Below are 17,757 nucleotides of genomic sequence, written 5' to 3' on the forward strand. Positions count from 1 at the left end.
CATAAACAGATGTTAACTGCACTTTGTTTGATTCATTCAACAGGATTTCTGTTAATGTCTTTGACTTTATGTAAGTGTTGGGTTTCTTCCTTCCTCTCACTTTTCATCCTCACACATGCAAACAAGACACAAATTATTACTTCACAAATTAGATGAGTAACTAAGAGTATATTTTGGGAGACATCTTTTGTTGCATTTAGTTTTTATTTAATTTATACATTAAACATGCATGTGCATGCTGACACTTTGGAGTAACATCAGCCGTAAAGTAAATATATTTCCATTTTTAACTCATTTGTTTAAATTTGCTCGCTTTGGCAAATAAATGTACCTGTTTTTAGGTAGTTGTAGTTTAAGTCAAGTGTTATTACTCTGAAACTGAATGACATATTTGGTAAAATGACTTAGTAAGAATGAAAAAATTAAGAACTTAGAACAATGAACTTAACTCTTGATCTTGACTTTGCACCTGAATGTCTTTACTTGGGACTTTGCTTAAAACTTGCAACTCATAATGATTTGATCTAACCTCTGCTGTCAGCAGCTGTGTTTCCATTGAAAATAAAATTGTGCAAATTGGAATAACTAATTTTGTTTAATGGATACCAATTTTGAAAAAAATAATAATGGAGTACTATAGAATAATCTTTTGTTGTCTGCTTTCACAGTCCAATGGTAACACTGCAGAGACACAGTGTGGGATCTTCCAAGACACAAGTGTTTGTGGTTTGCCAATTGATTATAAACCGATGCTCTATTTGGTAAAGGAAGGGACTTTGTGCTACTAAATAAATGCTGTAATTCCTGTAATACGTGAGGAATTTTGCAGGCATGTTGTATTGGATGGTATCTTTGTAAAGATATTTTATGAACCATTGAGGATTGTAGGCAGCTTATTTTGGGTTAGGACTCTGGATCCAGAGGTAATAGGTGGACAAGCTTCTTCACTATTTTTAATATTGCACTAACATCTTATGACAAAAAATTTATATTTTGCAAAACTGCAATGGAAACACTTTTTGATGCATCATGATCAAGAGCTGGTTGTCGGTTGGTGGAAAAAACAGAAGACCACAGGAAGTGGTAGGAGGATGATAACGACGTTATCACATGAACAGAATTATTCAGATGTGGATTTAATTGTGTTTATCTAGTGGAAACACCACTATTGCGAAATTGGGGGAGTGGAGGATGTCTTTTTACATCGACAAAGTTTTGCACACATTTGTAATAGAAACACAGAAACTGTTCCAATAAACAATACTGTACTCTTTGGAGGCATGACCTAAAGTTTGTAAAACTTGTAGTGAAGAAGCTATCAGGAAATATTCAATGGATGATGTAGCAGCACAGAAGGGAACTGCCAACAGGCTATTAAAGCAAAGGATCCCAACATTTTCCCCTACTGGATCATTTTATGTGTGAATATGCAACAAAGCACAGGATGATACTAAGGTCAAATCTCGAACAGACCTGGAGACAACAGTGTGGAAATGTGGAGAGGTTACAATATGCTATATATGTGTGGACAAACGTTGCTCCAGTCACTCCAGTGTTCAGACACATTTCAGGGCATTAAGTGAAACTCTTAAACTGTTAGTCAGGCGCTGAATGCCAGTGGCATTGTTCATGCATATCCAAACATCATACCACCAGCCCATTGGTGGTATGGTGTTTAGTGGTAAACCGACAGAACAAAACTTACATTAACAAACCATAACTTTTACATTAATATAAATATGAAAGTCTGGTGTCAGTTTCACTCTTATGGCTAGAAAGGGAAAAAAAAAACTTCCAAAAAATCATCTGAGGTTAAATGAATAAAAGAATGCTCATCATAGTATTTTGTCATTGATCTTATCACTTGTCTCTGAGTGTAGTTCAGTTTTTGGTATCGTTTGTCTCTCTGCTTGGATCATTTCTGGATGCAGTAGAATCTTCATCATCTTGGCACTTCCCTTCTTGGTTCTGTTGTGATTGGTTATCCAACATCTTGTCAGTGTCCTCTCTCGGCCCTTCAGCTCCTTCCACCTGTGTCACCTTGCAGTCTCTAATGTCTTCCATCTCCATCATGTCATCCTTGTCTTGACCTGGATATGATCTGGTTTCTCCTCCTGAGGTTTCCTTTCTCTGAGTCTGAGATTCACCAATAAAAATCTGTTCTTGCTTTCTAACAGTGGGGTTTGTTTCCTCTCTCTCTGATTTAAATCCATCTTGGGAACTCTTCAACCTCTGGTCCGATGAGGAGGCCTCTTCTTTGTCCACCATAGTGATGACAGAGAACTCCCTCTTGCTGTCAGGACTGGCTTTAACAATTGTTACACTACTTACTCTCCCTCCTTGAAGTGAGGATGAGGACAACAGGCTGGGGGGCGTCAAAGGTAAACTGCTCAGTCTGTCTTTTAAAACCTGCTCAGATGAAGAGGCTAAATCTCCTGCTGCAACTGGAGGCAGTTTAGGTGTCCTTATGATTCCAGGTCTCTTTTTTTCTATATTTTCTTCAGTCTGTCCTTCTAGCTTGTGTTCCTTCGTGGAATATGAACTTGGAAGTATGTCTCTATGGGTTGTAGATCTCACAGAAGTCAAACTTTCTGACTTTAGGGTTGAACGGGGTGAGGCTGCAGTTGGAGAAGAACATGTGGGGAGTGGTGCTAATGGTTTGCACCTGGTAGCCTCTGGTAAGTTTCCTAAGCTGCTTTTGGGACTTGGTGACTCTGCCAGGGATGAGGTAGGCGTTTTTAATGATGAGACAGATGAAAAGGTCTTGTTTTGGAAAGAAGATGCAGGAGATGAACCCAAGCTTATCAAAGCAAGGCCTCCGCTGGCAGCTGGTTCTGGATCTGGACTGGAACATGGGTCAGAGGAAACCCTGGCAGTCGTAAAGTCTTTGTTCCAATGGGACTGACCAGTGGGCATAACTGAGGTGAAACCTGGAATTGGTGCAGGTATGGTGTCAATGGGGGTTGAGGTCTGTAGTGGTCCAGGATCTTCAATCTTTAATATCTTATTGTTGACTTCTACAGATTTCCCAGGTGAAACAGGGAGGGAGGAAGGGACAGAGGCTCCTACGGCCATCTTTCCTTGTAGGCCAAGCCTGGAACTTTCCTGGGAACCAGAGTTAGAGTTGGAGGATTTTTTGAGAATAGAAGTTATACCTTCACGCTGAGCTGATGCAGACTCAGTATTCAGCTTGGCAGCAGCTTTAGTACCACACTCTGGATTAGCCTCTACACTCTCTGCCTGGACAGGTTCCTCCAGCACAACAGGTGGCTGCTGAACAGCAAATCTACTCCCCCCAGTGTCTCTACCTACCCTCTCTTTTACTCTCAAACCTGAAGGATCACTGCCCCGCCTCAGCCCAAATATGGTCACACTCTTCTTCCTTTTCCCCGCATTTGCAGCAACACCATTAGCACCATCTGAAGGCGGTTGAACTTCCTTAAACATATTCTTCAGATTGTACCCATCCTCCTTTCTCTCCTCACTGTCTTGGGACTGGTCCAGCTGGTCCCCCGAAACAGCCAATAGGTTAGGACTTCCCTGGAGCTTCTTATCAGAGTGTGTCACCCGAAATCTGAGGAGATAATGACAAAGAGAACAATGTTTCACTTTACAGCTCTTCATGCGTTGAACTTGACAAAATGGTTAAAGTTTATGTTCCTACCTTCCAACAGAGAAGACGGTCTGCTCTCCGGGTCGTTGTTTGAAGCGGGGTGTCCTGCTCTGTCTGCGGCCCCTCTTTGCTTTGACCTGGGCGCAGAGGAGGCAGGAGTTGAGGTCGGTTCCTGAGTGGACTGTATGGAGATGGGGAGGAATGCCACCGATGGACTCCTTACGTAACCTGGATGTCAACATGCAAGATTATTGGTGTGCAATTTCAGAATTACTTGTTTTCATGAGAGCTTGGCCTAAAATACTTCAAATGCCTGAGATTATTATGGACAGCAAAGACAAAGATCCAATATATGCATTTGTACAAACATAAGCAAGTAAATCGGTGATGCTGTTAGTTATACAAACCTGGAACTTTGGTCCTTGTTTGGAAAAAAACAGTTAGGTTTTCACCTTTCGGATGTTATCCCCAGGTCAATCAGATATCTACTCTTTCCTTTCACACCTCACAGAAGTTTACGTTTTTTATTATTTCATGAATTTGAAAGAATTGATGAAGATAGTTCCTTTGTGAATTTCTTGGCAGAAACATTACAGTGAGAACACGGCTGGTGACAAGAATTATTTGATGTAATGCTTGACTGGGAATGGTCTGGTGTCTAAGCTGTAGCAGGTCATGCTAACAATATGGCAGTCTTTGGTGTTCAAGTTGCTGCTGAATGAAAAACACAATTTTTAGTATTAGTGTGGTCTTCAAAAACTGAGCACACGAAGTGCAAGAATTTTGACGAAACTACATTTGTTCGTTCAAGCCGATAATACAAAAACGAACCGCAGGAAAGCTGCTCCTGGTTCCCTTCTGAAGAATCAAGATCTATCTGTCATGGACCAGGCTGGAGTAGGAAATATTGGCTTATCCTCAGTCAACCTACTTGACAGGGAATGTATACAGCAGTGGTCCCCAAACTACGGCCCGCGGGCCAGATGCGGCCCGCCTCCACATTTGGTCCGGCCCCCTGAACAATACCAGAGTATTTTCATATATGTGCATTTTTATTTGATAAGTTGGACTTTTGCAATAAAATAAATGTTCCTTAGTAATGAACTTTATTTATTATTAACTACTAGTTAGTAACTATTTTATACATGCATATAATTGACCCTAACCCTTTTTTTATGTGGAGAACCCAGTGTTATTTGGTTATTATTTATTTCATAAATAGTGTTATTTCCTGACTTTTGTTCTCTGAAGAATCCAGAAAAGGTTATTTGATTGTGCTTTCTGAAAAACAATACATTTTTATGTTTAGCACTCTTACAATCGTCACACTTTTTCTGTTACAAACTGACCCCGGCCCCCCATCAGAGAAGGGACAAGTTATGTGGCCCTCACAGGAGAAAGTTTGGGGACCCCTGGTATACAGGGAATGATGTTTATGAGTAGCAATGCTAACTGTGCTAAAAAAATAACTAATAACAATAACTAACAATCTAACATGTAACTGTAAATCAGAGCTTTTTATCTTCATTAAATATGAAGTTGAAACAGTGATTATTTGATTTTCTGTGATTTTTGTTATTTTTAAAGCTAAATAGTTTTTGTCCCCTACACTGAACCCTTGTACCGTATTTGTAGATTATCCACAATTCTACTATCATGAGTTGCTCTCTAGTGTGCTGTTGTGTCATCATTAGCAGATCTTAAACTATCACAATAATTAAATGAATTAGAAAAATTGTTCATCATAATTTAAAAAATAAAATCTGCTGCCATGTGCTCAGCGCTGGGTTTGTGTGTGAGCCTACCGTGGATCATGGCGCACACAGACGCTGTGGTTCCCCAGCATCTCATTGAAGGCCTCCATGTTGGCTGCAGGAGACAAGATCACAAATCCACTGACTCAAACGGCTTTTCTGACAAATTCTGAGAAAGTCCCATGAATGGTAATGGGATACACACATCTGATCAGAAAAGAGCCATTTGACATAAATCAACACCAGCATCACAGCACGGAATAATAAATTCAGTTTAGCAACATTTCAACTTTTGTTACCTTCATTTTCCATGATGCATTTAAGAATCTGCTCCACGGTGTCCTGGTTCTCATCGTTCTCGTCTGAAAACAACCAAACAAGATATGTTTTTATTTATTGAACACTAAAGTGTCCACAAACTGAATGTTTTGATTTTTTTTTACATTTTCCAGCGCCAAATGTTATTACATCTGTCAAAATTAAACAAATGAATACTTTGATGGTAGTGCCATATTAAAATCTATTGTCTATGCAAATGCTTTTGAAACCTTTTCACCAGCACTGCCACTAAATCTGAAGCCTGGTGTAACAACTAAAACTACTAAAATGATTCATATTTGCTTTTTTGCAAACAACTAAAATAGAATAAACCAAAAAACTCTGTGTGTGTATTGTATGTATGTTTTACTATATGCCCTGCACCCTTAGCTGATTACACCAAGAGAATGACTAATAGCACAAGAAATCACTTAGGAAACATTAGAAAAAAATGTAAAACTGATTCCTCCATTTATCTTCTCCACTTACCATCTTCATCTTCCCCAAGCTTGTCCTCTTCATCCTCCAGGTCTCCGGTTCGGCAGCGGTAGCCCTTCTTCTTCAGCAGGTGGCAGATAAGGAAGCCCAGCAGACCCGTCAAGAAGAAGAGGAAGACCACTAGAAAAATAATGTAGGATGGGGGGTGCTCCCCCGCCCCAGAAGCTGCTAATTTAGTCATAATGTGGCTGAAACCTGAGAGGGAGACACAGGTCATAGGTCAGTGCTGCCTCTGTCAGCTCTGTCATGGCTGCTGTCAGTAAAAGAACAATATGGTGATGAAAGTTAATTGTAGAAACGGCCATTGAATACAAACTGACAATAAAGGTCAAATGATTGAAACAACACAATTTTTATTTTTATTAGAATCAATATATAATTAAAAATGAGATTCTGTACATTTCATCTGATAAAATACTTTTGTAGCTGCTGAGCAGCTGGAAAGCAGTCAGTCTGTGTGTGTAATGAAGCTGCAGTGGATCTCTAAAGAGTACACACACACACACACACACACACACACGTTAAACTGTCAGGATGTCGCAATATTAAATGGAAACTATGATAAATAATTTCCATTTATCATAGTCTTTACCATTCACCATGATCTTTTTACATGGTGAATGGTAAATGGTTCTCCCCTTTCCCTCCAGTTTTTAAGACTTTGTTGGACGTTTCTCGGCCAAGTTTGATCAGTTTCTCCTACGTTGTTTTCTCTGCTTGCTGCCAGTGATCTGACCCACATGGCTGCTTCAGAAATGAGAAGCTGTTAACTTCAGGTGGTGACACTTTTAGGGGCCAACCAGTGAACTGCTACACTGTGCACCGGTTGAGCTAATTTCTACATTTATTCTTCTTTTACACCCAACATAAATATAATAGAATCAATTTAATATATTTAACATCAACTTGCAATTTGGAGAAGTTTAGCAAAGAAAGACCTTTCAAATATTACCAAGTGAAGATGTGGTATGCTGATAGATTTCTACCAGAAAAGCAAAACAAACTAAATATGGTTTCCAGATTAAAATTACTTCTAGAAAGTTTTCATTTAGGACCTGGGCATTTGTCCTAATGCAAATGTCATAATATTTGCACTTTTTACCTTAAGATGTTTGATGTTTGTACAGACAAATGTCACAATAGAAGGTAAAACAGTTTGATCTGTAAATATAAGAAAAACGGGGATAGCTTACCTATTTGTATTTCCATAATAACATAAACTAAACATGCATGCAGCATGAATGGGAAGAACATTTAATCTCTACCCAATAGGGCCAACCAAGGATCTAAAACATGTACATGCACTTGATCCAACATGTAGGGTATGGCCTATTCAAACGTAAAAACGCTAACTCTCCTGGTGGAACTGAGATGTTATTTCCACTTTTCTTGTTTTGGTTCCAATTTACTTACATTTCAAATTCGCATCCATCTTTCAATAACCTTTTATAGAACCAGAGGACCTGATCTTATTTGTAGAAGTTTGATAATTATTTCCAAGATTCAGTCACAAAAGTAGCTGCAGTCGTCCAGCTAGATTTGTTGTCATAAGCTGCATCTATTTTAATAAACCCCAGCCACACACCAAGTCTTATACACATATACAGCCAATTCTGAAATAAACTGTTAACATTTATAAACCCTCTTCTGTACAAGCTTTGAAACTTGGAGTGATATCTTGAGCTGATGTTTCTTGTTTGTAAAAATTACTTGAGGCTACATAGAAAATATGTATTATGAGCTAGTGATAACAGAAGCTAAACTACAGAAATAGTTGACACTCTACCCAGGTAATAGTTTGTTACAGCTTAATAGAAGCTCACTCTGTCTCTAAAAGAACGTTTCTCCATGAAGAATAAGGCTTGTTGGAACTTTTCTTGGGGAAAGAATTTCTAAAAATATGTTTACAGTCAGACTAGATCTGTTATTGGTCAAAAGCAGGAACTATTACACCTGGATCACAGTCCCAACATAAGAGAAGTAGCCCAACCTCAAGCCCTGAGCCTCATGTTTTTGCATAAGCCAACAAACAGACGAGCCTTACCGGTTTCACAGCCTGTCAGCGGCGGACATGCAGGACGTCAGCATGGTCACTGGAAAACATGCCAAAAAGAAGACAGCAGAAAATCCAGTGAGATTTGGTCGGTGCTGAAAGTCCAACTGTTTGCATCGGATAAAAGAGCCAGAGCCAGAAATGGAGCCGTGTGCCCCACCAGCCAGGGCTCCCCCTCAGCCACACCTTCTCTCTGCCTCCACATGTGGAGGCACAAGGACAGAGAGAGGAGAGAAAGAAAATAATAGCCATCATTGGAACAGATGTCTTTTATAAACAGAACAAAATCCATGTAGTCCTGAAATAAGATTAAACCAAGACACACTCCTATTTGCTGCCCACAGACACATTATTACAGCGTCACACACCTGATATCAGTAAATATGATTACATATGTAAATATAGATAATAAACATGTAGAGCAAAGGTGCTCACAATTTAAAGGAGTCAACATGCAAGAGCTTATCGTTGTTGTCCTATCCGCCTCTTATCAGCAATAATAACAACCCTCACACACACACACACATACACACACACACCCCCTCCGTCATTTATCTACACTTGTTCCTTCTGAAATGTCCTCAGGGTGGCTGAACAGTGATAGCTCATATCATCAGCAACCAGCTCTCCACATCCTCCAGAAGTCTGTTGCATAATGACCATTTGCTCACTGATGTGCTGAAAGTTTGTCACTTTATTAAAAATATGTGTTCTAATATTCAATATTAGGGAGATATTTAGAGCATATTTTGACAGTAAAACTCTGACACCTTTTTTTTTTTTGACTCCTACCTGCAGTTAGCCACAGGCTAGCTTGGACAAGCTGCCTGTCCATCCATAGAGCCAACACAGAAACACATCTGACCTCACTCCAGGTTGGCTTTATTCACACAGAAATGCAGAGAGAGAGAGAGAGAGAGAGATGTATTTGATCTTTTCAATCTTTTCACTGTTGATTTTTGGGGGATACTTTTCTTATGCAAGGATGTGGGAACAATTTCATGGAAGTGACATGTGAACAAAAAGACAAGTTAGCTTGGAGGAGATAAGCTGCAGAAATACAGTCAATATATTTCATAATTTATTTACAGTTTCATAGAATAGTGACATTTATCCTCTTCCAGCCTACTGTATGTCAGTGTTTTCTCAGGCTTTCAGACCTTCACCTTCCCTCCATTCTGCTTTTGTAATCTCACTCACTAGACTCTCATTGCCAGGACTGACGTAACATTTTTCCTGTCACAATCTTCTCCTGTGGTTCCTGCTACAGCTTACTGAGTTTTGTGGTGAAATGTTTTTTCTATGCAATTTTCAACAATTGAAAAATCACTTGATTACATACCACTCACTGAGGCACCGCAACCAATGACCTCTTAGTTTCTGACAATGCTAATGTTAGCATTTGGTTTAGCTTCATATTGACGATAAATCAAATTCCTAGTTCACATTTATTTTGTTGACTTTGGAATGCAGTAGATCTGATTTAAACATAGAAGCTACACATTGACTTTATTTCTTATGAGGCATTGCTAAGTTTATACACAGTCTTAATATTAAACCAGGGGAAACTGCCTGGTCTAAAATTGGTTTGTAGAAATTCATAAGGTCTACAATAAAGTCTGTAAAACATGTAAAAATGCCAGAAGTCATAAAAGTGTCCAGCTCCAATTTGAGTTTATTAAATAAAGATTTACATGGTGATTTATGCTTTCTTTCCATCTACTGGTGGATGGAAAAAACAACAATTAAAACTAAAATGTCACTGAAGATTTGAGCTGTAAAGGCTAAGCACTGACAACAGGAAGCTGTCTTGTTGGGTTCATAAGAGGAAATTTGGCCGTTGTTCAGCACGAATTGTGATTTCCAACAAGATCTACTGAGCTCTCACAAACTGGCTGTGTCCTTGTGACTGAACTGAGAAGAAACAGAGCTGACAAAATATATCTGAGGCTCCAGAGGAACAGTCTGACCTGCATTTGTAGATAAAGTCATTAAATCTACAGCAATGATAGCACAACCTGCCTCACATGGAAACGCAGAGCAGAGGCATACGGGTGTGCAGCTCTTCCACTACAGATTATGTCTGTAATTAGGATCCCAGCTCATTCTCCTCTTTTAATTAGGTCTTCATTTACATCTAAACCTTCCACTCATAAATCAAATGTTAGCCTGGATGCCTATGGATCCTGCAGACATTATGCAGATAGATATTCAGAACAGAATGCTGATTGAACTTTAACACTGTGACCAGTGTGGATAACCCTACACTGATCACAAATTAAAACAATATTTAATTGGACAAAGATTAGAGCCTACCTAAACATGGACTACATTTTTTTAAAAAGATTCTATAAACAGAGTTTAGGATTCGTAAAGCTTCTTTTTGTCAAAATAGTGAAAAATATTTTTCTCAAAAACATGAGAATCTTTTTCGACATATCATGACATGTTAGACACTGACTTGTTCGCGATGCATTCAAGTGACCCTTCTCAACCACAGTGAAGTCATTTCCTGTTTCCTCAGGGGCAGTTAGAGGTCAATAACACAAACACGCCCAAGCATCCCATTAAAACACAGCCCAGCGTCACATCCTTCTAACTCTGGCTGACCTTCAGGAAAAACATACTTTAAATGAGGGAAATGCTGATTATGGAGAAAATTCATGTCCATGTAAACACTGAATATGGAGTTTACATATAAAGCGTTTTGTACTGTTTAGTGAGTCAGCACACAGTCTCAATTGTCTCACAAGCAGGGACAAGATGAGTATTTTGTCTGCCTTGTATGAAAAGTGAAGTGTCAGCAGAGGAACAGCTGTAGTCCTCTGTCGGTGTGACTGGAGTCTTTTCTCTTCTCTTCTCTTCTCTTCTCTTCTCTTCTCTTCTCTTCTCTTCTCTTCTCTTCTCTTCTCTTCTCTTCTCTTCTCTTCTCTTCTTTCTTACAGTGTTCCACGTCACGACTGTCCTGCAGTATGAATGCTGTTTCCACCAATTCAATGAGAACACATTTGTCAGTTTAAGCTGCTGTCACACTGTTTCTGACCTTATTTCATATCACAATAAGAATACTTTAAAATCTCAGAGGGTAATGACATGGTTATATCAGCTCAGTTTAGGTATGCAAGTCAAAAATTGAAACTAGAACTTTCTGCAGGTCTTTCTGTGTGTCAACCTCTTGGTATTTCTGTGGTGTGTTTCAGTCAGATGTCCTTCCTCATATTCTCTATAAACGTTGATTAGTTGTCCCACTGATTAATGGTCCAAGTATAGTACTGGATCCTGTGTGCTCTCGTTCTGACAGTTAACGCTGATACAGTGAGATCATTTTGATCTTTTGGAAGCTTCCTGCAAACAATGCCTCAAACTAAAGGATGGAAAACCAGACCAGCTCATCTTTTCAGGCTTATCATTAACTGGTGACTGAAATGAATGCAGAAATGAAATCCAAAGTTGCTTCAGCGAGGTATTCATTTAAGGCTTTGAACACTCATGCAATCAGGCTGTAGTAGATTTTTATATTTTTTTAGGTTCTTTCTTCTGAAATATTCTGAGGTTTTACAGTTGAAGGCCCTGCACCATGAGAGTCGTTCATTGTACAACATTCAGCTGAGACTAAATCATCTGCTAAATAATTATGTTTGCAGGCATGTAACACTTACTGATAACCATTACTACTGTGGAAGTTTTCCAGATGATATTTATTATTGACTGTGCTAATCCTACTCAGCCCAGTTCTCTGCCAGTCAAAAAGCCTTTGACATCAGTAAGCTGCAGAGCGTTAGACTGAATGACTCACCCAGAGTCATTCACAACCAACACTAGTCTATCAGACAGAGGACCAAAGCATCTGAGCAGCTTTTTGGATTTTTGTGTTTTACCAAAAGAAATGCTCAAACCAACTGATGGTAAAACGACACGGTGTGTGATCTGCAGAGAGAAGGGTGATGCATTCACAGTCCCAGTTTGTCACTGCTGACAGAGACAGCGGGATGACTCAGCACCGTCACGACCTCCACAGGATCTCCTCTCTACAGCAGCAGCATGTTGCTCAGCAGGAATGCAGACATGCAGCAAATGGAGATGCAGTGAGTCGGCTTTAAGAACACATGGTGTGTTTGTAAGTCAACGAGATCACAGTCATCAGCAGAGCTGTGCAAATATGTTGAGTCGTTGTTTATTTTTCATACATACAGTAACCTCCAAGCAGTCATTCTTTCATGTTAAAACGGTCCTGAACATCAGACCATTAGGGTTTCTAAAGGTCTTCTAAAAGCTGTTTGTTTCATTCACTTTAAGTCCAGCACCTGGTCAGACCTAAACTGACATACACTGGCTCCTGCGCCTAACAGGAGAGAACACTGGCCAGACTTATTCAAGAACTGAACCCAATTCAGCTTAGGAAAACATCTAGTGTCCCCGTCTGTCCCCAAAGAATGGCTGCAGCCAGCCTGATATCATTTTTCAGTTCATAGATTCTTGCACCATTACATTTGATAGTATTCCCCGCTTGTACTGACTCAAATTTCTTGACCTTAAGATTGTGCAAGGAGATGAATCTGTAGTCTTATATTTCTCTAGAAATGTAGGACTTACTTTCTGCTTGGAATTTCAGCCCACTTTACTCTAATAAAGGACAACTATGAGAATGTCCTCCACAAATCTGAGGGAGGCGTGTCAGGCAGAAAGCCTCTGTAGAATAAAAGCCACAAGTCATAATAACGGGGTTTTCCCACAAGACATCCAGGGACAAAACAAAGACATGCAAGAAGCTGTTCTGTTCATATGAAACCATAAAAAAATTTTTTTTAGCTTAGATGTAAAACCTTGTGCATGTAAAAGAAATTAAAATAAGACAGCACAGACCATACTCATTAGAAAGAAAGACAGACAGACAGACAGACAGATAGAAACTTTATTATTCCCTTTGGGATTTTTCCTCAGAAGAATTGTAGTTCCCATCTCCAACACAGACATCAAATACTTAAATTGATGTTTTGCTCTTGTTTTTTATTACACTGACAGCCCAATCCTACTGATACATGGTGGTAACAGCATCATGCTTTGTTTGTTTGTTTTTTTCAGCAAGGACAGGGGAGAAAGTCAGGCTCATTGTGAAGATGGAAGGAGCTAAACGGAGGACATTTCTGGAAGAAAGGCTTCTGTTACAGCCCTTTCCTACAAGCTCATTTCATAGCAGTATGCAAACGTTGCATAGCATGACGTTAAAATGCATGAGTTTCCTAAGCTAAAGTTTGATCATGGTGGAGAGATGTTAAACTTCTACAGCTGCTGCATTAGCTACACGTCTACCTGCAGCCCACAACCCCAAATGGATCTCAGTGCCGGTAAACTGATTTTGCTTTCTAAACCCATTTAACATTTCCAACAGTCTGAAGGTTACTTACAGCTCAGATGTCCCATGCTGCAGTACCAAAGAGTGTTAGGCTTATTTATTTCATTGTTTCCCATTTGGGTAGGATCAGACATACTGTAATTCTCTGTTAATATCTATTCTATACTTTCCATCTCACATGCCTGGAAGTAACAAGTGTAACTGAAACTACTTCTATTACGGGAAGAAAAACAAATTTGTTGATCAGTTTTAAAACTAAAGATCTCTGCAGGAAGAGGGAACTACGTTGCCAGAAAAAAACAGATCTAAAATGTATTCACAAGAGATTTGGTTATGTTCAGTCAAAGCAGTGCTGGGGTTTTTGTAGTTGTTTTTCTAAACCGACAAAAAAGCTTCCAACATTATATTAAATGAGAAAGCTTTACAAAATACAACTCGAGAGTAAAGAAATAGAAAACTGTGTTTTACCTTTGCAGACCTGGCTCCCTCCATCATCGCTAGTTAAATCATAAGAGCACATAGATTTCTGAACCTGCAGTATCGCTTCCATTATCATTATCAGTCCCTTTGCAAGGGCAGAAAAAGGTTCCACAAGCCGCTCAAACACTGGCATGACAAGGAAATACAGAAACGTATGCTCACCAATCAGAAGACTGGCTGTATTGTAGGACATGTCCTAATGCAAATGGATCCTTGTGTGGTTTGAAGGCACTGAGCCACAATAAAGTATCAGGCCTGATACAGCGCCGGCCGTTACGGTATGCTGAGATTTTAAATGTGTCTCAGTGCAAACCGACGTATTGTAAAGGTTTGACTCGGTTGCGCTCCATGTTGACACGATTGCTTCACATTACTTCTGTACACACACCAGTGGCACGTCCATGCTAACAATGCTAACTCTAAATGGTTTCCTGCTACCAGGTCAGGTTTCTCATGACTTTTCCTTTGAGATTTGCGGCATCGGCGCGCAGAAAGACAAGTTTAGACAAGGCGAAACAGCAGCCATGATGAAAAACCCACAGTGGCTTAAACACAGGAAGTTATTTTATGACTGGGTCACACTTTAGCATGCCAGGCGCAGTTCTCCAGCCACCACACACACATGCACACACACACTGAACTTTAACTTCTGATGGAAATCAAAACCTCAGAGGTTAAAGTGACATTCTCTGTCAATTAAACATCCTACAGTGGCTGGATGTTTATAGGTGGGTCAGTAGGAACTGATACATGTATGGTTGAATTTGTTTTCTTCATTCTGTTCCTAAAAAGATGTACTGTAATATCATCATTTTCAAATATTTGAATAGTATTTATAATCACAAAAATCCAACAAAAGCAATACAAGGTACCTGACATGGGCCTATGAGTTTTATATACAGCACATTTACACATTATACATTCATTTTAAAAAAATAAACAAAAAAGATAACATAATCCGAAAGTATGCATTCAAACAGAAAATGCATTTATGTAGCTGTAAAAATGATGTAACATTTTGATTATTGCAGTAAACAATGTTATATATAACACTGGGTTGTTATTTTGATTTTCAGAAATGACTTAAAGTAAAAACTGAAAAATGCATGTAACCACTGACTGCTGTCACTGGATGCTGACAGATACCTGACTGTTAGCAGGCTGAATGTCTGTCCTACTGAAGGTCGTATCCTCCAGTCTGGCTGGTTAAAGCAACAAGAGATAAACTTCAATTACATATTAACATTCCATCTTCAGGCATATAAGGCAAGATCATTTATTAGTCTCCCATAGAATAAATTTGTCTAGGAAGCAGGGGCAAAAACTGCAGTACAACAATAAGAACAGCACGTCCATAAAGGACAATAGCCGTAAATAAATACATAAAAGCAAAACATACAATATATAAAAACTCACGTCAGATTGGCAGTACTTCCCCATAACCATTTCCATTCACATACATACAATACATCCTCTACATGCTACTCTTGATCACTGTCTGGGCCTCCTGTTAGTTTGTCCAGGCCCTGCTAGTCGGCCATTTATCAGGCTAATGGAGAGAGATACAAATGAATGTTTCAGACGGTTATATTTACATAAAGGAAACCTGTACAAATTGCTCTTTAATCCCTTTTGCTCATACAGCATTTTATGAAAGATCATTTTTATTTTTGCAGCATCAAGTCTCTGCAGGAACCGGCAGATGAAAGTGTGGTCAGATGTTGGTAAAGCTTGAGCGTGAGACACTGCAGCCTGCAGTCAACAGCAGTAACATGAGTACCGTCTGATAAATATTTGACTGACTTCCTGTGGGAAGTCTGTGAACTCTGCCACTGCAGCTCCACCTCCCCCACCCTCCATCCACATCACCATATTTTGTCATCTGAACGACACTGAGTTTAACGTCTATTCTTAGCAACACACTTTTATGGCCATCAGGTCAGATTCACAGTAACTGAGGGCAAATATGAACGAAGAAGACTAAATGATTTAATTAAATCTAGAGTTGTTTCAGCTCTCTGCAGCTAGTCCAGAATTCAGCAGAGGTCACATTTGTCCTGTTTTGAAGTCCCTGCGCTGGTTACAGCATCCAACGACCTTCACAGTCATCCATTATCTCAGTCCTACACAGTTATACGATTTATGTTTACTGTACAAAGCATCCTGATCTATCAGGTTTTCTGAAAGAGACATTTTAATAACAAACCCAGCAGTGAGTCAGTGTTCTCATATCACAGCCCTGACCTGTGGAACAACCTTCTTCTTCCTGTAGAGCAGACAGCAGCACAAACATCAATGTTTTATAAGGGGAACTAAACACTTTCTGTTAGTTTGGGATTTAGTTGAGTTTTTGTAATTAAGATGGTGTTTTCATTTTAACTGTATATCTGCAGTTTTATTAGTGGGTTTTTTTAATCATTTCATTTTTAGATACTTATGCGTTTTGCTTCAGTTCTGGGATTAATGACGTCTTACACCTTTAAAACAAATCAGCAAAGAGCACAGCACAAAGCTGCTTTCAGTCCAAGACACAAACCCAAAGTTAGAATCAGATTCTCTTAAGATCGTACTGTCAGTCAAGTCAGTCTGAAAGAGCAATCATCGCTTATTAATATTTATTTATTATTTAATTTGAGAGAAAACCTACTGCTGACTGTCAGAGGTCCAGTCAGCAGCACAGTTGGAAAAACAACCTGATTGGACGCTGGAAAAGACTATTGTTGTAATCAAGTTGTGCTAAAAGGAGTTAGCCTTTCAGTGAAGCTATTCAAGCCTAAAATATCATCTGAATGCTAAACATGTTGCAGCAGCTCAGGCTAATGTCGGCGTCCACAGTCCACATTCCTACAGAGGTTCCAGGGAACCTCTGTAGGAATGTGGACTGAAACCTGAATAGCACTTTGCATCAATCTGATGGTGAAAAATAACAAATTAAAAACAACAAATATTTTTGTTCTGGAGCTCATGTGTGTCTATTCAATAATTTAGCAGCAAATAGGCTTTTTGAAATGAGAATGTAGCTTATTTTGTTAATAGTCTATTTTAGTTTTCGATTAAAGTATGATTAATTTCATACACTCCAGTTAAGTTGATTAAAAATGATGATTTAGTAATAATTTAATGCATGATTAGCTTTCATTTGGCAGGTTTGCTGTCCGCCTGTTCTTCTGTTGGAAACAAATATATATTCCCTGAGTTAGATGATCAGATATAAACAAAGCCGAATCTACCAGGTCAGTCTGTCCTGTAATGACTTTGGTATTAGATAATAAAATAAGCACAAGCTGCAGAGCGGCAAACCCCGGGCTGCGATCGCTCTAGCGGGGTTTACTTCCTCCTTAGGCATCCATAACAAGTCCCAGGTCCTCCCAGCCGTATACCGTCACCTTTTCACCGCATCGTCACCCCGCCCGGCGCCTGCTTCACTCGACCCCCAGGGGCTGTGAGCCGGTGATACCGCGGCCCAGACTCTGAAGGTTAATGACTCGATGAAGCAGTTTATCAGGACAGAGACGCAGCTGCTTACCTGTCACTCGGGTCCGGGCTGGCCGCTCCCCTCCTCCCTGCAGCGATGCTGCCCATGGCTGCAGCCTCTGCCTGCGCGGAGGCAGAGAGTCTGCTGGGGAGGACAGGGGGGCAGGAAGCGGGGAGGCATCTGGATGTGCGCTCCGGGCTGCTCTCGCTGCAG

The 17,757-nt window shown here is 39.7% G+C and overlaps 1 protein-coding gene across 3 annotated transcripts; it reads right to left on the reverse strand.

Moving 5' to 3' along the window:
- Positions 1-169: 169 nt before the first annotated feature.
- LOC102217956 (nucleolar and coiled-body phosphoprotein 1-like) lies at positions 170-17,685 on the reverse strand. 3 transcript variants are annotated; one of them, XM_023329111.1, is made up of 7 exons: positions 17,596-17,685; positions 8,228-8,276; positions 6,175-6,378; positions 5,667-5,729; positions 5,419-5,482; positions 3,665-3,841; positions 170-3,574 (listed from the first exon to the last, which is right to left on the reverse strand). In XM_023329111.1, exons 3-7 carry the CDS (start codon positions 6,362-6,364, stop codon positions 1,882-1,884), a joined length of 2,187 nt encoding a protein of 728 aa, XP_023184879.1. In that variant the 5' UTR covers positions 6,365-6,378; positions 8,228-8,276; positions 17,596-17,685; the 3' UTR covers positions 170-1,881. The 3 variants fall into 3 exon arrangements, with proteins under 3 accessions (XP_023184879.1, XP_023184880.1, XP_023184881.1); XM_023329112.1 differs by lacking the exon at positions 17,596-17,685 and adding an exon at positions 9,029-9,047; XM_023329113.1 differs by lacking the exon at positions 17,596-17,685 and adding an exon at positions 8,672-9,009.
- Between the last annotated feature and the right edge of the window lie 72 nt (positions 17,686-17,757).

This window comes from Xiphophorus maculatus, chromosome 23 (assembly GCF_002775205.1).
Source record: "Xiphophorus maculatus strain JP 163 A chromosome 23, X_maculatus-5.0-male, whole genome shotgun sequence".
NCBI lineage: Eukaryota > Metazoa > Chordata > Actinopteri > Cyprinodontiformes > Poeciliidae > Xiphophorus > Xiphophorus maculatus.

Bases quoted from the DNA above. Each gene is read 5' to 3' on its own strand.
- LOC102217956 (XM_023329111.1), bottom strand. From the start codon at position 6,364: ATGACTAAATTAGCAGCTTCTGGGGCGGGGGAGCACCCCCCATCCTAC. The intron at 5,730-6,174 runs GTAAGTGGAGAA...GGTTGTTTTCAG, and splicing joins GCTTGGGGAAGATGAAGATG to ACGAGAACGATGAGAACCAG. The intron at 5,483-5,666 runs GTAACAAAAGTT...TGTCTCCTGCAG, and splicing joins ATGCATCATGGAAAATGAAG to CCAACATGGAGGCCTTCAAT.